Source organism: Dipodomys spectabilis, unplaced genomic scaffold (genome assembly GCF_019054845.1).
Source record: "Dipodomys spectabilis isolate Male_0828 unplaced genomic scaffold, ASM1905484v1 ptg000081l, whole genome shotgun sequence".
Lineage (NCBI taxonomy): Eukaryota > Metazoa > Chordata > Mammalia > Rodentia > Heteromyidae > Dipodomys > Dipodomys spectabilis.
In genome coordinates, this window is record NW_024870758.1 from 24,848,523 (window position 1) to 24,867,196 (window position 18,674).

Sequence of the window (18,674 nt, forward strand, 5' to 3'; positions counted from 1 at the left end):
TCAACCTTTAATAAGCCATGGTTCCTGATGGCTTAACATAAATTATAAATTCTGTCAAAGAGTTAGTGACCTGTAATAGTCTTTGAAACATGCAAATGAACAAGAAGGCATTTTTACTGGTGAATCTTTCTGCAAATTGTAGGAAAATCATAATGTCTTATCTACTTTCTATATCTTCAGTCCTTCTTAATTTGGTTTCCCAAATGGGTGGCACACAACAAGTCATGACTTTTGCAGGGGCTCTGCTCAGTAAATATATGACCCAAATAGAAGGAAAGTAAAGCTAGGCCCAAATGGCACAAGGGAACTGTTGATGCTTCCCACTGTGTACTTTGTCTTTCCAATGTTATTCACATAATTGATTAAAACAGCCTCTAAAGCCTAATTGTAGGATGAGGATAGCAGGCCACCAACCTTCAAACCAGTTCATAAATCTCAGGGGAAAACCAGGACACTGTGTAATGGTTGGCATGGGAATAAGGTGGTTCCCATCAGGATGGTGAACAAGAGCATTATTTTTAACAAGTAGAGGAGGTGTTTACACAAGGCCTTGTTGGGACAGGAATAAGCCAGAAGCCATGGGGTTATGATCACGGCCAGTTAGTGACTGTCTAGCTGAAGTAGGTTAGAAACATTGTGGGCAAAGCAGAACCTGGAACCTGAAAACCAGAACCTGGTTCTAGTGAAGCAGGAGATCTAGCCAGGCTGGTGGAGGGAAATACAGAAGTCTGGCTAGTCCACACTTCAGGGTAACCTGTAATGCTGTGACCAGTCTTAACTTCTGTTGACAATCGCTGGGCATGGCTGGCCTCTTTCACACCATCCTCAACCGGTGATCAGTTTCCTGGCTTGACTGCATGTGGTCTCTCTTTCTACTTCCTCCATAAGCCATGGCATTTACCAGTCATGTGAGTTGGGGCCCAGCCTCCCAACTCCTGACTCCCTACCCCTTTCTCTCTCTCCCTGCCTCTCTAGAGTTAGTCTGTGTCTCTAAGTGCTAGGACCAGACGATCCCAGAGATTGTTCCAATTCTACATTCTATGATTCTTGGATGTTGTAAGTCCAGAATCATAAAATTTAGAGTTGAAAGAAACATCAGAAGTCATCTATTCAACCACCCACTCAACCTACGTTAACCTGGCCAGAACTAATAAGCTTTGAAAGTTCTACGAAGTTGTTTTTGGCTGGCTAAATATGTCAATAATCAAAGCTTAAAACCTTAAATACTAAGCAAGAAAAATATGTATTTTTCAAAAATTTAAGGAAAGTTTTTTTTTTTTTTTGAAGCCTAGATAGCAGCATGTTCTGTTGCTCTGGAGGTAGTATCTAGCCAGGCACTGGTGTCCCATGTGTAATCATGGATACAAAGGAGGCTGAGATCTGAGACTGCAATTTGAAGCCAGCATGGGCAGAAAAATCCATGAGACTCTTATCTCCAATAAACTACTCAGAGAAGGCCAAAAGTGACACTGTGGCTCAAGTTGTAGAGTGCTAAGCTTGAGCCAAAGACTCTCCGGACAGTGCCCAGGACCTAAGTCTAAAGCTGAAGATGGGAGGAGGAAGAGGAGGAGGCCGAGGAGAAGAGGATGGGGATGGAGGAGAGGGGAGGAGGACAAGGGGGGGAGGAGGAGAGGGAGGAAGAGGAGGGGGAACAGGAAGGGGAGGAGGAGGGGGAGAAGGAGGGGGAGGACGAGGGGAGAAGGAAGAGGAAGTTAGTATCTAACTAGAAATTCCCAATCTTTGCTTTCACAACATCAAAAACATATTAAAAACATGTAACTCAAAGGGTTGGAAATGAGCTTTACAACTTTGGAAGGGGGAACATGGGGGGGAGGAATAGTGGGAGAAAAATGAAGGAGTGGGTAACGATGTTAAACAAGAAATGTACTCATTACCTTACTTATGTAACTGTAACCCTTCTGTACAGCACCTTTACAACAACAACAGCAACAAACTTATAATAGGTGATCGGGGAGGGTAAAGGAGGACACAGAAATGGAAGGACAAAGGATGAACAAATGCAGCAGGAGTAATCACTAGATACTATGTCGAAAATAAGCTATACAACTTGTGAGTGGGGATGGAGGTTTCGAAAACCTATGAGACAGCAACGGAAGGGGCAAAATTGTCCAAAAAGATATGTACTCATTACCTGAATAATGTAACTGTAACTGCTTTGTATATCGCCTGTATAGTAACAATACAGAATAAATTTTTTAAACGTATAGAAAAGGCATAGTAGTGCATACCTATAAACTCAGCACTCAGGCAACTGAGGCACGAAGATAATAACTTGTGGCCAGCCTAGACTACATAATTAGTTCCTATCTTAAGTCCATCCCCACCCCAAACCTTAAAGGATGTCATAAAATTCTCAAAACAAAATTAACTTATTACTGTAGTAAAGTTTCACAACAATATGAAATAAAGCTTCAAAAAAAAAAGAATAAAAAGAATGTAAGGGAAAAATGGCTATAATTTGAGATGCATTCAAGAAATTAAAAAATTGTTTCATCTTGTATAAAAGTATATTTCAATACAAGCTATTTTTTCCAAAATTAATTTTGATATCTGATTATCCTTCCTTCAAAAGAATTATTTTCTTCATAGAAGATTTTGAAGAAGTCATTGAGTGTATTCATTTGTATTTTATCTTTAGTTATTTATTTTTGTTGGTTGTGGGGCTTGAACTCTGGGCCTGGGCGCTGTCCCTCAGCTCTTCAGCTCAAGGCGAGCGCTCTACCACTTGACCCACAATGCCACTTCCAGTTTTTCTCATGGACTTTCGTTCCCACGCTGGGCTTTGAACTGTTATCCTCAGATCTCAATCCCCTGAGTAGCTAGAATTACAGGCATAAGCCACCAGCGCCTGGCTACTTTACTATTTTAAAGAAGAGTAATTTTTCATTGTGTTAATTTTAGTTAGTTAAGAGTGGTAATTATAAAACACAAATAAATATGAGATTTTATGACAATTATAGCTGGGGAGAGTCATCAGTGCTAAGACACTAAGTTTTTCCTATGGATTTAATGCCATCCTAATAAAAACTCTAGCAGATTTCATTTTTTTATGAAAGTTGACAAGCTGATACTACATTTTATAAGTAAATGCAAAATACCTAGTATAGTGGAGACCATTAAAAAAGGATACTTCGTTGTACTGCTACAGTGAAGGATTGACAGCAGGCTGTATAGGGAACAAAACACGAACCCAGACAGGGTGGCTAACTGCTTCACAACAAAGGGAACACTGAAATCCAAAAAGGGAAAATGTCTTTTTCATAAAGGAAAAAAAAGTCTTGACTGTAGGAATGCAGAAATGAACTACAGACCAAAATGTGAGGAGGGAAAATCACTGCTTCTAGCTGGAAATATAGGGAACTTCCTGAATTTAAGTAAAGATTTCCTTAATGACACTGAAGGCAACAGTCATAAAATTCTGACAAACTAAACCTCTCATTAAAATGAGAAACCCCTAGCCAGGTGCAGTAGTTTATGCCTATAATCCTAGCTACTTGAGAGGCTGAGAGCAGAAGGATTGAGGACTGAGGTCAATCTGGGCAGAAAACTTCTCAAGACTCTGTCTGTATGGCTCAAGTGTTAGAGCACCAGCTAACAAGAGTGAGGTCCTTAGTTCAAATTCTAGTAATTCATTCCCTCCAAACAAAAGATGAAGATGAAGACAAAAAAGAAGAGAAAAAGAATAACTGTTTATCAAAAGCAAGCAGACAATAAAGAGAAAAACTGAAAATTTGGAGAAAGTTGCATATGTGTACATAATAAAAGAACAGCATCCAGAATATATTTTAAACCTCACAAACGACAAGCCAATTTATAAAGTCAGCAGTTTACTTCTACAGTATGTGCATTATACCTCAATAAAATCATTATTTTAAATAAGCAAAAAAAAAAATAGGTTTTACACAAGAGGACACCAGTTGACATACATATATATGAAAAGGAGTAAACTAGGTATGGTGTCACACATATGTAGTCCTATTTACTTAACAGGCTTGAGACTAGGAGTCCAAGGCTTTACTGTAGGCCCCAAACCAAAATCCATACAGTGTTGAACATAAACGGGTTGCAGTGTCATGCACCTGTCACCCCAGCCATGGCAAGGAGCATAAATAGGAGGATCCTGGTCTAGGCCAGCCCAGGCAAAAAAAAAGGGAGAACCTGCCGGGTGCTGCTGGCTCATGCCTATAATCCTAGTTACTCAGGAAGCTGTGGCAGCAAAGTCTATGAGACTCTTATATCCAATTAATCACCAGAAAACTGGAAGTGGAGCTGTGGCTCAAGTGGTAGGTGACTAGCCTTGAGCCAAAGAGCTCAGGGGTAGCTCTTAGGCCCTAATTTCAAGCCTCATGACCAACAAAAAGAAAGAAGAAAAAGAAAAGAAAAGTGAGAGCCTATTTAAAAATAATGAAAGCAAAAATGCCTGGGGCATGACTCAAAAGTGGTAGACCTGCATAGTGAGCACAAGGCCCTTAATTCAAACTTCAGTTAAAAACAAAACAAAACAGTATTCGGCATCACCAATTAGAAAAATGCAAATTAAATCCATGAGATAAGACCAAGTGGAAGGGCTAAAACTAACAATGCCAAGCATTATTAGAGACATAGGAAAATTCCACTTCTCATGAGTTGTTGGTTAGATTAGAAAAGTGGTAATGTCTACCACAGCTGAACATGCACATACCCTATGATCTACAGTCACTTCATAAGAGGACATTCATATGGTAAACACATGACATGAACAAGAATAAGTATAGCAATTTTATTCATAGTAACCCTAAACTGTAATAATCCAAATGCATATTAATAAAAAGATTAAATTATGGTATATTCTGTGATTAAACACTAAACAATATTTAAAAAGAGAAGCATCAACTACACATATAACATCAGTGAATCAAACCAAAATAATGATGAGCTTTAGAGGAAAGGTATGATCTGATTTTATTTCATAAAGGGTAAGAACAGGGAAAAGCAATCTACAAAGAAAAGTCAGGTGACTCATTACAGTTAATAAAAATGATACTTTCTGGGTGCTTTTGCAAATGTTATATTGTCACCTGAGTGTGTGACATGAGTATATTAATCATATATTTAAAATTTGTGTAGTATACTGTGTGAGTATTTTACCTTAATCCAAATTTTAAACAAACAAAAAAGTAACATCCCACTGTGCTTCCTGAGAGTACAAACAATGTCTTAATTATATATTTGTGCCTTCCAGGGCCTAATACAATGCCTGTTCTGGTGGATGATTATCAAACTTAATTAAATTCACTAGATAGTTCCATCTATAAGATCACAACTAGATGTCTTTTTGTATAAGAGCGGAACTGTAGCTGGGTTTCCTTCAGTCTTCTTTTCAATTCCCAGAGCAGTCATTCATTTTTAAAATATGCTGTTTTCCAAAAAGGGAGATAAGAGCATTTGCATACTGAAAACAAACAAAACCCACCCCAATTTTAGAGTTAAACAAGATTTAAATCAAAGAAGCAAAAGAAGAGGAAACAAAGAAAGGTGCTGTAGTGATTTCCTACAAGCCAGATGCCCCATCAGTATCACACTGTACGGATCTAACAGCCAATCCTCAGACTCACAGTCAAATCAAATTGCTCAAGCTCAGAGGATGCACAGAAGAACATCCCGTGCTGCTGAGACATGAATTTGAATTCGGTGAGACAGAGTGGTTGGCATAGTGCACTAGATGTCACCCACTGTCATTATAAACCCCTTTTGTATAAGGGAGTCAGCATAAAAAAGGCAAAAAATTTCATATTTAAGAATTCTGTTAACAAAATTTAACCTGAGAAAATATTACCAAGGAAGAAACATACTATTTTAGTCTTTTTCAAATAATCCCTCCTCACACACAATTCTTTTATGATTATGTTTTAACTAAATAGATTAGTGAATATTCAAGATATAGAAAATGGTTATATATGACTTCAAATTCTAATATGAATAAAGAAAAAAATGTGAGGAGCCATCCATTGGACCAGATCATATTTAAACTCCAATCTCATTAGAAATGCACATTTGTCATCTAAATACTTTCTATTATGTGGATTACATATTCTGATTTGAAGTATTACATCATGTCTGTCTTCTATAACACACTTATACATTACTAAATAAAATTTTATTAAAATTTCCATACAAAATTGGATAAGGAATCAGACAAGAAAATCTGATTCAAAAGGACAATTGTAGTAGCCAATTCTTTATCATAATCAGAAGTTTTAAGAGTTAGCAAAGATTATTTTAGGCCAAGTAAAGCGGACAAACTTGGTCCCTATTTGGGCAGATCAAGTGAGAACAGATTCTCTGTGATGGTCACTGTGGTGGATCTACCATTAGCACACACACCTGTTATGGGAAGAATTCAATTCACAGTGGCTCCAATCTTAAACGAATACAGGAGGAAAAGTTGGGGCAGGAAGGAGGAAGCTGGCAAGAAGGGGCACTGTCCAAACGCTTGTTAGATAGAGCTATGAAATTTACTACACACCACAGGACCTTGTCAACCAGAACCAGATGAGCCACAGTCCACAGACAAAATACCAATGGATCTTCCAATGTATAGATGGGTTCAGTCTTCACTCTCCTTTCAGGCTGGGTTTTTTAATCTGTGTTCCATGGAAAGACACTAGGTTAAAAAGCAGAGGCAAATAGGAATATGTACCATCCCCTGATTCTCAGGTAGGTCTCAGCTTACCCAGAAGTGATGAATCCTCAGGTAGAAAAAAGAGAACTGATGGAACAAGCCAGTTTGGACTTTGTGTTTTCATTCACTTCTCATTACTAGACAGGAGCCATAGTTGCTTGAATCAGGGATGCGGAAGGGAAGGAAGAGGGGTGAAGCTGAAGTAACACAGCCAGTGAGCTAAGGATGAGCACTGTTATCTAGTGTCACTGCCATTGGGTTGCTTTAAAAAATGGCAGAGAAACAGTTATAGGACATGAAATTCTATCTGAGTCTATCTTGAGGAAGGAAAACCAGATTGGGAAGGTATTTTAGGAGTGAGGGCTCCCAGGGTCTGACCCCTGCTGGAGGTCCCAGCACCAGCAGCTGGTTTTGCAAATTCCTGATCCATCCCTGGTCACAAGCCTTATCTCCCATCTTCCTGAAACGCCTTCCCTAGTCCTAAAAGCTCAAAGCACTATTTTAGGACTAGATGGCAATTCTGTGTTCCTATTCCCTTAATGAAGGCAAAGATGGATTCCTGGAATTTCAACTCTGAGTACTCACTCTTCTCTCCAAGAAACACACCCTGGTTAGGTGATGTGGTTCTGTGGTGTACTGCTATAGAAGTATGTACGAATTATAAGGCGAGTAACTTTTACAGGCTCTTAGGGATTGGCTTATCATGACGTACATGAAAGGAATTGCAAGTTTTCAAAACCACTTGACAAGTGAACCATGTAGAATAAGACCTACTGGAAACATATCCAATCCAACAAGTCACATTGAGAACAAGAAAAATGTCAGCTGGTAGCTAATCCTGTCTGTGTTAATTACTTTTTTCAAATAAAGTGATCGTGTGGAATAAAATAACAACAACAACAGCAACAACAAAAGAATATTTGGAAATTCACTTTTTTTGGTGTTCTTTTTTTAACTTCTATTTCAAAAACAATGAAATGGGCCAGGCATGGTGGTGCATGCTTGTAATCCCAGCACTTGGGAGGTTGAGACTGGAGAATTGAGAGGCCCAGGTTAGCCTGAGCTATATTTCAAGACCCTATCTCAAAAACAAAACAAGAACAGTAAGAAAATAAAAGTAATCAATGCTGGGCTGTATAAAAAGCAGAGTACTTTGGGGATATATTTCAGCTAATGACTTAAAGGTACCGTTTTCAGGCAAATACTTCATAATTGCTGCATTTGAAAAAATCCTATTCCATGAAAAACCCAAGCTGCTATTGAGAAGAAAAAAATATAACTGATGGTCTTGCAAATTTCTAATGAAATTTAGACCAAATATTCTACCTGAGACTTTATTAGATAAACTATGAAAATATTTCCCCAAGATTTCAGAGGAAAACAAGGGCTCAGATCTCCAGTATGAAATATTCTCCCAACCACAGCTGAAAAATCATGATTTAAAAATATCTAACAAGGAAGAGTAGAGAGTTACTTGAGAATAATATAGATGTAAGCTTGTAATATAAAGTTCATTTTGCCAACTTTTATTTTTCCCCTAAGAAACACAAGTTAAGAACAAAATGTTTTATGGCAGTATCCATTCAATTTTGCTATTCTAAGTATTCAATTGTGCAACTCATAGAAAAATACAACCAGTATTTGTGAAATGGGCTCATACTTGCAGAACTGGGAAGATGATCCATTTTTCCTTCAAGACTAGTGAATGTTATTTATAACCTCTATGCAATGATCTCATTTTGTTGCACAAAACCTTTCCCTGAAATTATTATTTGTCTGGGACCCAGGAGCCCAAATGCACAGCACATGTTCAGAAGCCAGCCAGAGAGACAGATTCTGGGTCCCACACTGAGGCCAAGAAGTGGGCAGATTGACTCCTAAAGCATGAGATCTCATTTGCAGAGGCAAAGAAAAGCTTATTTTAGAAGAATTCATGTTAGATAAAGAGATGTCTACAAAAGATCAGAAATAATTTTTAAAATCTATTTTCAGAAAAAAAACCCCACAGGCTCCCATTAGACGGCATCAATGTGTAGATTGCAGGCAATGACCTAATTAGAAGCCTTTAAAACTCAAAACTTATTTTCTCTCCATTGCCATAAGCAAAGCTAATGAGTTAGGAGAAAGAAACATCATTTTAGATAGTTTAAAACAGTAAAAGTATTTCTGTACACCATTATGTCACCACTTAAAGATACATTACCACCCTGTTATAACACTAAATAGGTTGGCTTAACAGCACATTTGTAATCATAAACTGGAAATAATGTAAAATAAAATAATTGAACTTGAGATTTCAGGAAGAAAGACTTACAGTACCAAAAAAATGTAATTAAAAAAATTCTAAATGATCTCAAGACAATTACAAAGTGAAAAAAAGGGGAAAATCTGGTTATCAATTAGAGACTGTTTTATGCATTTATTTACATAAAGCCCAGTTTCTTTTTAAAATTCTCAGATTTGTTGTAACAGATAAGTCTCAGATCTCAGCTACTGAGTTAGTTAGGATTACAAGGATAAAACATCTGCATTGTGCATAATAGTTTTAATTCCCACACAAATCCCAGTGCCTTCACTATCAGCAGAATGTTGGCTGGTATATTGCCACCTGTGTAGACTATTTAGACAATATTTTTCACTTATTTGTTCTATTGTGTTTATTCTATCTTCCCTGGTGGTTGGGGAGTTGCTAGAAAGCAGGGGTCAGATATTCTACCCCGTAACTTCTCCCAGTGTTAAGTACAAGGAGTAGGGCATTAACTTTCTCAGTTAGTACAATCCACCGGCAAGTGTTTTACCCTTTCCGGAGTCCCATGAGTTTCCAACAAGCTACCACCTTAAAACATAATCTAATTTCAGAATGTAGATATTACAACTAATATAAGAAACCATCCACCAAGTGATGACTATGCATGCTTACAATACTTATGGGCAAGTGAAGTACGTCTAGTAGCACAGGATGTGATCTCTCTCTTTTTAGGCTTTCATATTCACCATCCAGAATACTGCATTTATTCTTCATCTTCTAAAATAAGAGATGCGTTCATTTAAGAACTGGCTAGAAGATAATGTTGAGGTCATGGCCACGCTAGTATTAAGTCTCTGCTCCGTGACGAGCTCTCAGTGTTTGTTTTTGCTCTCTCCTCTATTTCTCTTATCATTTTGACACGTGTTTTCCAGTGCTTGTTTGAAAAATTAAAATGTTCATATAATTATGTTAAGAAGACTAGATACATTAGGCACAAACAAAGAATCAGATTATGGGAGATATGTGTTCAGTTTATTGTTGGCTTAGCTATAATATTCCCCTTACACTTTTCTTTTTCCCTCACATCAATTAGATTAAGAAATCTTTAGTTTCTATTATCAAATTTGTGTGTGGGCTTAAGTTTGTATGTGTGTCTAACAAGACAAGCCATTTTCTCTGTATCACCTGACCAAATAAATTCTCAGTGGTAAGGAATTACTAATGGCTGTTCCTCCCAAGGCAAAGCTGTGTTCCATCTGGTTTTACTCTTTATTTGGTAAAACTACATAACAGAAAAACCCAGAATATTTATGAGTCCCATATTAACATCCCCAAACCCAGTGTGCAATTTTTGAATGTTTAATTTGATCATATACTATGGTGCTGTATTTAAATACATTATATATCACAACTATGTTTTCTTTAAAAAACATTATTTTACACTGAATACAAATCTTCTCCTTAACAGCAACATGTTATATCCCTGCTTTTTCCTACAATATCCTAATGAGATAGATGTAAGCTGGCATCTTCCAATTTAAAATATAGATAGCCAAATGCCATGTTAATATTGTTGCTATAGTTAGTAATGAACAGGTAATGAGAATCAATTCTCAACTTACCAACCCTAGTTTATTATATGTTCGCTATTGCCCATTAAATGAGTAAGTGTTTTCACTATATCTGAAATACACTAGAAAGAAGGAACTTCCTGGAAATTTAAGCATGAAAAGTTCCCATCAATGTTGGCCTGAGTGATAGGGTGCCTAGACAGGCCTAAGCTGCCAGTTCAATCTGTGTGCTGTTTTCCTCCTCAGTGTATGGCAGCGATATTTTCCCTAGTGCCCTCTTATATTCTTTAATAAAGATTGCACAAAAAGACACCTTTTACTCTATAAGTTAAGAATTTGGAAGTCAACATGTGATTTGTCTTAGAGATCTTAATTAAAAAAACATTTGACAGTTTTCCTTATAGGAACACAAAATCAAAACAAATCAGGTGAGGGCTGGGAAGGTGGCTCAGTGGCAGAGCGCTTGCCTTGCATGCCTGAGGCCCTGGGTTCGATTCCTCAGGACCACATAAGCAAAAAGAAAAAAGCCAGAGTGTGCTGTGGCTCAAGTGGTAGAGCACTAGCTTTGGGCTGAAGAGCTGAGGGACAGCACCCAGGCCGAGTTCAGGCCCCATAACTGGACCCCCCCCCTCAAAAAAAAAAAAAACAAATCAGGTTTTATTATGTGATCTTTATTGGTTTAAAAGAAAAGAAAAATGTGGGTTTCTTTCCAAGCAAAAATCTCTTTCGTAAAAAGAAAAGAAAAAAAATCCTTTTGTCTTTAGCTAAAAGATCTATAACTTAAAATTTCAGCACCTATTAAGTAAGCTAGTATTATTTTAATAAAACATCAAGCAAATAGAAAGTTGGAGAGATGTATCTAAAACACTTTATTCTTGAAAACATATTATATGGAAAGTGTCCACATTTAAGTTTAAATTCAGTCTGTATGTCCCCCAAACGGGGTGTATCTAGTTATACCCATACTAAATAGCTTATTTTCTATTTTAGTTTTTTTTCACTTCTAGTAGTTTGAAGTTTTACATACAAAATACAATATAGAAATAGTAACATGGTGATGAATTCAAAGCCATTAGAAAGGACGTTACAATGTTGCACTAGCTTACAACATTTTTAACATTCACGTAACCATTCACGTGACCTTGAATCTCCCAATACTTCTTGGAGACATTCACAACATCACACTACACAAATGCAGTTGATTTATCAGTGTAACACACAAGGTTACTAAATTAAAACATTTAAGCAATCCACAAAGCACTCTATCTCTTGTGCCTTTGTACTTCCTATGCACTTTCTCAGCTCATGTATCAAATCATGACTCTTAATTCCTAGGGAATTTCCAAAGGACCAGATCGTTTGATACAATCCATTTAGTCACAGCTAAGAATTAAGGATTTCAACAAAATGGTAACTGAACATGTGTTTCGCTAAAAAAAATTTTTTTTCCTAGTAGGCTTTTTTATTAATGAAATTCCACATTATACACCATTTTTGAGATTTTGAAGCTAAGTTCAGTTACTTTTTTAAATGTACATTTACACAAAATAACAAGAACAAATTACAATGTTTTAAAAGCAAACATTTCCTTAGAATAAAATATATCCTTAATATACAATATAGTATTATATAAGGAAAGTAAAGCAAATATTTATATATTATAACTATGTAGTGAAAATCTGTATATTGTAACTGTAAATAAAGATGATAAAAGTTTCAAAATGATTTAGCTGGTACAAAATACGTATCAAGTCATAAAGAAAATTGTGTACTTGCTTTTCATCAGTAGAGTGTTTTAATTCCCATGAATATCTGCATGTATACATTGACTATAATGTATACTTATCTTTCAAATAAGCAAATCCTGATTCCAGGATGGCCTTCACAAGTTAGGTTTCTATAGCCACTGGCTGAAAATTGTTCAAATATAAGTCTTCAAGTTAAAACATGAATCACCACTTCTTTTTTGAGTAGGTGAAAAGCAGAAACTTGGTTTCTGTATATAAATGTATACTACATTTATAATGTAGTATAAATTGCTTTAAATTCACAAAATCCTTTAGACCAATATGTGCTCATGTTTACAAAGCTACATCAAGCTATTCAGTTCACAGTAACTGTGCCAGGTGATAAACAGGAATGCTGTGATAAGATTATCTTTGGAGGAGGGGAATAAAAAAAAATCCCCAACAGCATGTAAAATCGGGTTACTTGAAATCTCTTGCTACTCTACAATCATGTATTGTAAAAAATTTCATGATCTCCTTCATTTTCATCCATCCTGGTCTATGTTACTTAATGCTTAATACAGATATATTATTTTGCTGGTGATTTCTTTTTCCTAGCAAGGACCAAAGCATACCAATATGGTCATCTGCACTAGTAGGGCCCATAAATGTTATTTTTAAAAAATATCAGTACAGCTAATATTTTATAGGAAAATACAGAATAAATTTGTCAAAACAGATGATGATTAGATTAAGGCAAAAAACACAGTTTGGCATCTTCAACTTTTAAAAGTATGGTAACAATATTCATCTTTTTTTACTTTTTATTATAAAGGCAATGTGCAGAGGGGTTACAATTACATAAGTCAGGTAAGGAGTGCAATTCTTTTTGAATACTGTCGCCTTTCCCTCATTTAACAGTATTTATAAGTGCCATATTAATTGGTATCATTATTATTCTGATGGGGGAACAACACAAAAAGCACATCTGTCTATTCCTCCTGGATTCAAGAAAATCCTCTGTACCTCTTGATCACAAATGAAAGCCACTTTGAGAGATATTCCTTATTTTTTAATATACATGTCAAACAGAAGTTTAAAACAACTAGGACTAGTGAACACATTGCTGTACTTTAAACAAAATGATGCTTTCTACCTCTTGCTTCAAGAAAAAATACAGGCAAGTATCATCCCTGTAGACAACAGATGCTAAGTCAGTTTCTTAACTCTTTATTACACTTAACTTATTACACTACAAATCAAATGTCTCTATTATTTCAAAATGACTCACACAACTACTACATTAGGTAAGGGAAAGGGGAAAAAAAGAGTTGTGTGTTTCAAACTCTGCTTTTCTAAAATTTGCATGTGATCACTTCTCATTTGTCAGAGATGCAAACACTTTTTTTTTTTTACCATAGGGAATTTAGATTTAATTACTAAGTTTTAATATCACATTATATAGGTCAAATGAGGATGTGTACCTTTCTCCTCAAACAAAGGGATTCAGAGTAATAGGAGTTCGGGTTTCATAGGAGAAACAGCAAAATATCTTTTGAGAATGTCATTTACCGTAACACAAATCAATATTAACTGCTTTATTCAGGAAGCACGCTTTCAGAAAATGGGCCCTAAAGCTTTCTGGGATCCGACCCTAATTACTCGAGCAGGCTCTTGCCAGTTTGTCTCTCTTCAATTATTTACAGGGAGGGGGGGAACCAAATGGCATTGCATTAGCTATATTAAACATTATGTATTTGGTTTGTAACTTACTAATGGTACATAAAAATTACCAAGGTGAATGTGCTTGTAGAAACATAGCTTTGTCTTCTTCTTCACCTGAGTGTGCATATTTATTATTCAGTTAAGTGTTGAATAGGCTGGCCTTTAGGCACCCAATACTGCATAATTTAAACAAGTGCATTAAATATATAACACATCTAAAAGGCAGTGCATTGATTACGCTACAAAATTTCTTGGAACAGCACACACACACACACACACACACACACACACACACACAGCATTTCCTTCAAGTTCGGTAGGTATTCTTGAGGCTACTGCTACTCTGTTCTCTGATGTATGGGAGATAAAATGGGAACTGGGATGGCATTAAAAAAAAAAAAAGACCCCAAATGCTAAGTAAAAAAATTCTGGCCTAGATGCTGACAAGTGTCCTTTTTTCTGTGGACAAATGTAGGACTATGTTGTATGTACATGACAACAAGGACCACACACGGTGCAGTGAAGAAAAGCTTATCAAGATTGAATCAAAGATTCTTTTGGTACCAGACCAGAAATGACCATTCACCAGTAGGATCACCTCCTAGGATCTACTGAAGAAAGTTCAGCCGCTGGCTCCATCCATACCTGACTCCTTTGTGATCTAGAAAGGCACTGGAGTTGTGCTACATGTTAACGTCTGATGGCAGCCTGTGCATCCACCTTTTGCCTTCCCCTCTAGTGTCAGAAGCTTACAAATCAGTGAAATCTCCAATCTTCAAGGGCCCAAGTAATTTTTAAAATTGGTCCGAGAGGCATCAAATGGTCATTAAAATAGAATAAACCCGTTAACAAGGCAGCTATAGTCCCTAGAAATGCAGGCAGAATGTGTATGGCTGGCTGCTTGTCATTAGCTAAGTGTGGCTGCCAGGCCACTTTTGAAAAGGCACCACCATCGATCTGTGGTGAACCTATGATGTAGTTTGTTGTTGCTGTTGTTTAAAGGAAGAACAAAAAAAAAAAAACAAACAACTAAACACAAAGTCACTTCTTTCTCTGCACTAATTTTTCTCCATTGTCCCCCTTTGGGGGAAAACAAAAACAAAAACTACAGAGTACATGAAAAGGGACGTCTATGAATGCTGAGTGAACTTTGGCCACTTTTCTACCCAAAACACCGGCGTAAAAGTAGAAATGAGTAACCAGGTGAAGTGCCACACCGCAAAGAGATCAGAGGCGGTGAGGGTCGGACGCGCAGGGCCGGAGGCGGGGAGGGAAGCGTCCAGCCCACCCCCCTCGAGCCCGGAGCCCGGGGCGCGCGGGAGGCAGAGGGGCTTGGGCGGGGGGATGGGGATGGGGGGGGGTGATCAGGTTCCCCAGTCGTTGGGAGGGAAGCGAAGAGTTACTGATCTTAGGGCAAGGCCCTGGACTAGGCAGAGGTCGTCAAGCCATGCCACCGGCGGGTGCGGCTGCGGGCCCCTGGGTCCCGCCGTCCGCCAGCCTGCGCTTGGCAGGGGGGAACGCCACTCAGCCCCGCGACCCCCTCCCCGCCTTCCAGGCCAGGGAGGGGCTGGCGGCTCTTTCCTGTCTAGTCTCTGCCCCCGCTGCTTTCTGTAACCTGATCCCCGCAATCCGCTCCCCGGGAAGCCACCGCCCCGCGCGCAGCCCGCCCGGTTACGCCAGGGCCAGGGCTATAGTTAGCAACCTTCCATCAAGTCCACCCGCGGGCGGGGGGCTGGCCGCGCGCCCCTCCCCAGGCCCGACTGGACGCGCGCCTCCGCCGCCCCCCTCCTTGAGCGACCCTGCCCCCTCCCACCTCCTCCCCCACACCGCACCCCACCTTTACCTTCGCCTGCAGATACTGGGGGTAGTAGTAGGCGGCGTACTGAGGGTACATCTGCTGTTTCCACACTTTGCCCATGAAGCTGGAAGGGAGCCTGCCGTGCAGGGTCGCGGGCACTTTGGGGTTTCCAAGTCTCGGTCTCTCCTGCCTCTCCCTTTCCGGAGGCGGCGGCGGCGGCGGCTTCAGCGGCTGCTCCACCTCCCAACCGGGACCAGACGTCCCCCTCCTCCTCCTCCACTTCGTCCTCCTCCTGCTGCTCCTCTTCCTCCTCCTCCTCTTTTCCCTCCTCTTCTTTCCCCTCTTCTTCCTCCTCCTCCTCCTCCTCCTCCTCCTCCTCCTTCTCTTCTTCTCTCCCCCCCACCCCCCGCTCCTCCTCCTCCTCTTCCTCCTCCCTAGCAGAGAAAGACACTGCAGAGCGCAGAGGACACCCGGGACAGGGCGCTCCCAAGGAGTTTCCTCCGGAGCCCGACTGCACCGGGGCTGCCCAGGGCTGCGCGCTGGCGGCACTGGGCTCGGGCGGGCGAGCAGGCGGAGCGGAGCCGGGAGGTGATCAATACAAGTGGAAAGTGCAGCGGCGGCGGCGGAGGCGCGCAGTGCCAGCCGGCATCTGGGGTGGGTGCACCCGGCGGGGAGAGGGGAGAGGGGAGAGGGGCCGGCGTGCGAGGCCGCAGGGGGGGAAGGGCGGGCGGAGGCGGGGCCTGGACGCCGCGGAGCTCTGGACCCGCTGGAGGTGAGGGCTGAGTTTTCCCCACTCCTCACCTCCCAGGCTCCTCGGAAGGTCGGCTTGCAGGCCCCCGGGAACCAAGATCGCTTTGTGTCGCGGGTGGGGTGGTTGGAGTTGTGGTGTATGTGGGATACCCGATTTAAGTTTTTATCATCCGAAGGAGAAAGGGAGGTAAGGTAAAGAGGAAATCTGATTAAACTCACACTCTGTCCCCCCCCCCCCCCCGCCATCCCTTGCTCAAGGATTCCCTCTCCTTCCTTGCTGTCTCTCCCTGTCTCTGTCTCCCTCCTTCTCCTTCTCCCTCTGCCCCCCTTTCTCTTCCTCCCCCCACCCCACTAAGGAAGGGAAATTATTTAGTGCTGGAGTAGAAATACCTGGGTTCTGTTCCACCCCTACATTAGGCTAAGATACAAATTTTCTAGGTGACCTTGGGAGGTTGCTGTTCTTTGACTGGGGTGTCCTAGATGTAAGAGAAGAAAGGAGAAATCATGCCCTTCCTTATAAGGGGTTAGTCAAAGCTCACTGTCTGTCTGTCTGTCTTTCTCTCTCTCTGTCTCTCTCTCTGTCTCTCTCTCTGTCTCTCTCTCTGTCTCTCTCTCTCTCTCTCTCTCTCTCTCTCTCACACACACACACACACACACACACCAAATTGAAGGATCCTGCTGCTGCAAAAAGGCAGAATGCTATCAGAGGACACAATATAGACATCAGCTTTTCGCTGCCTCTTTCTAATGCTGCCAGACAGTCTGTCAACTCCCACTCATGAGCAAGGAAACTCCCTTAGTTTGGAATATTTTAAGGCCATTTTGAAAGTCACACCGGCATATTGTTGCAGTGTGCTTCAGTGACACATAAAATCAATCTCTCTCCTCTCTCTGTTGCTCTCCAGCTCCTAATTGTTTCAGCTCTAGACAGCCCCACATGAACACTGGTTTAGTTCACTATGTAACTGGTTATAATTTAATGGAGTTAATTGGTCCCTGAAGTTGCCTGCAGAAGACTTTTATATTCTAGCTCAAAAGGAGAGATCATATGAAGTGGTACAATAAGAAAAAAAAAGCCCCAACTTGCTGTCCTTGCACAACTAATAAAAAAAAAAGTGCAAAATGTACTTATTAAAGAAACCTTGATTACTGTATTTTGTCATTTTCATTTTCTGGTAGTCACTTCTTAATAGCACATGGTAAATAATAAAAAGTGCAACACCAGAATTTGTTAAATTGTTATCTTTATATGATTTGCATTTTTAAATCGGTTTGATAAGAGACTTTCACACATGATGAAACATGATGAAACCCTTATCTTTATATGATTTAGGCACATTTCTAAGTCATATGTGTTTAACAAAAATAAAGCCAATGTAACTCTTGTGAGAACATTTGGTGATGACACGAGGCAAATCATGACCCCCCCCCATTACCCTTATGATATCCTAGAAAGAAACTAGAATGCACGGAATTTTTCCTATATAACAGGTACTGCCAGCCAGCTTTAAAAGTTTCTTAGATTGTTTCACTATGAGGTCATTTAGTGTTTTTCAGCAGAGAACTAGCATGAACCAAAGAACACTAGGAGTGATAATTTGGAAGATGAATAAAGAAATGAGAAATAAGTTGTGTGATTTGAAGGGAGATGGGAAATTGCCAAATGGTTCTACTTACTGTGGGTTTTTTTTTTACCCTTGATGAAAAAAAAATTAGCCTGATTTAGAGAGACTAAATGCAGACTTAGCATAGAAAGAGAGGAGGGAGGGAGTGGGAGAGAGATGCTTGAGTTAGATAGAGATGACCATTGCAAAGCAGTAGAGTAGGAATGAACTCTGCCACAAATATTCTAGGTTAAGTGGCTAGCCATATGAAAGAGAGGAAATCCAAGCCCTACTTCACCAATGCCAATGTTGAGGGGGGGGTCCAGATGAATTCAAGACTTCGATAGGAAAAACAGAATTATGAAGCTGTTAGAAGAGAATAGAGGGGAAAGCTTGTTGACCTTGATGTAGGGATGTATCTTTAATATGATAAGCATGAAAGCAAGATGGTTAAATTTGACTTTATTAAAATCAAGAAGCTTGGTTTATAGAATGATTATATAAGAAGAGTAAAAAATAATTTTTAAAAGCCACAAAATAAGTATTGTGCAAAAATCACAATAGAGCTT

General features: G+C 39.6%; 1 protein-coding gene across 4 annotated transcripts in view; it reads right to left on the reverse strand.

Annotated features, from left to right (window-relative positions):
* Rbms1 (RNA binding motif single stranded interacting protein 1) overlaps positions 1-16,076 on the reverse strand; it is a 227,866-nt gene extending 211,790 nt beyond the window's left edge. For 2 of the 4 annotated variants that reach the window (XM_042683414.1, XM_042683413.1), the window contains exon 1: positions 15,797-16,066. In XM_042683414.1, coding sequence (XP_042539348.1) covers positions 15,797-15,871 — 75 coding nt within the window. In that variant the 5' untranslated portion in view covers positions 15,872-16,066. Of the gene's footprint in view, positions 1-15,796 lie in introns of all 4 variants that reach the window. The other 2 variants (XM_042683411.1, XM_042683409.1) reach the window with 2 other exon arrangements.
* Between the last annotated feature and the right edge of the window lie 2,598 nt (positions 16,077-18,674).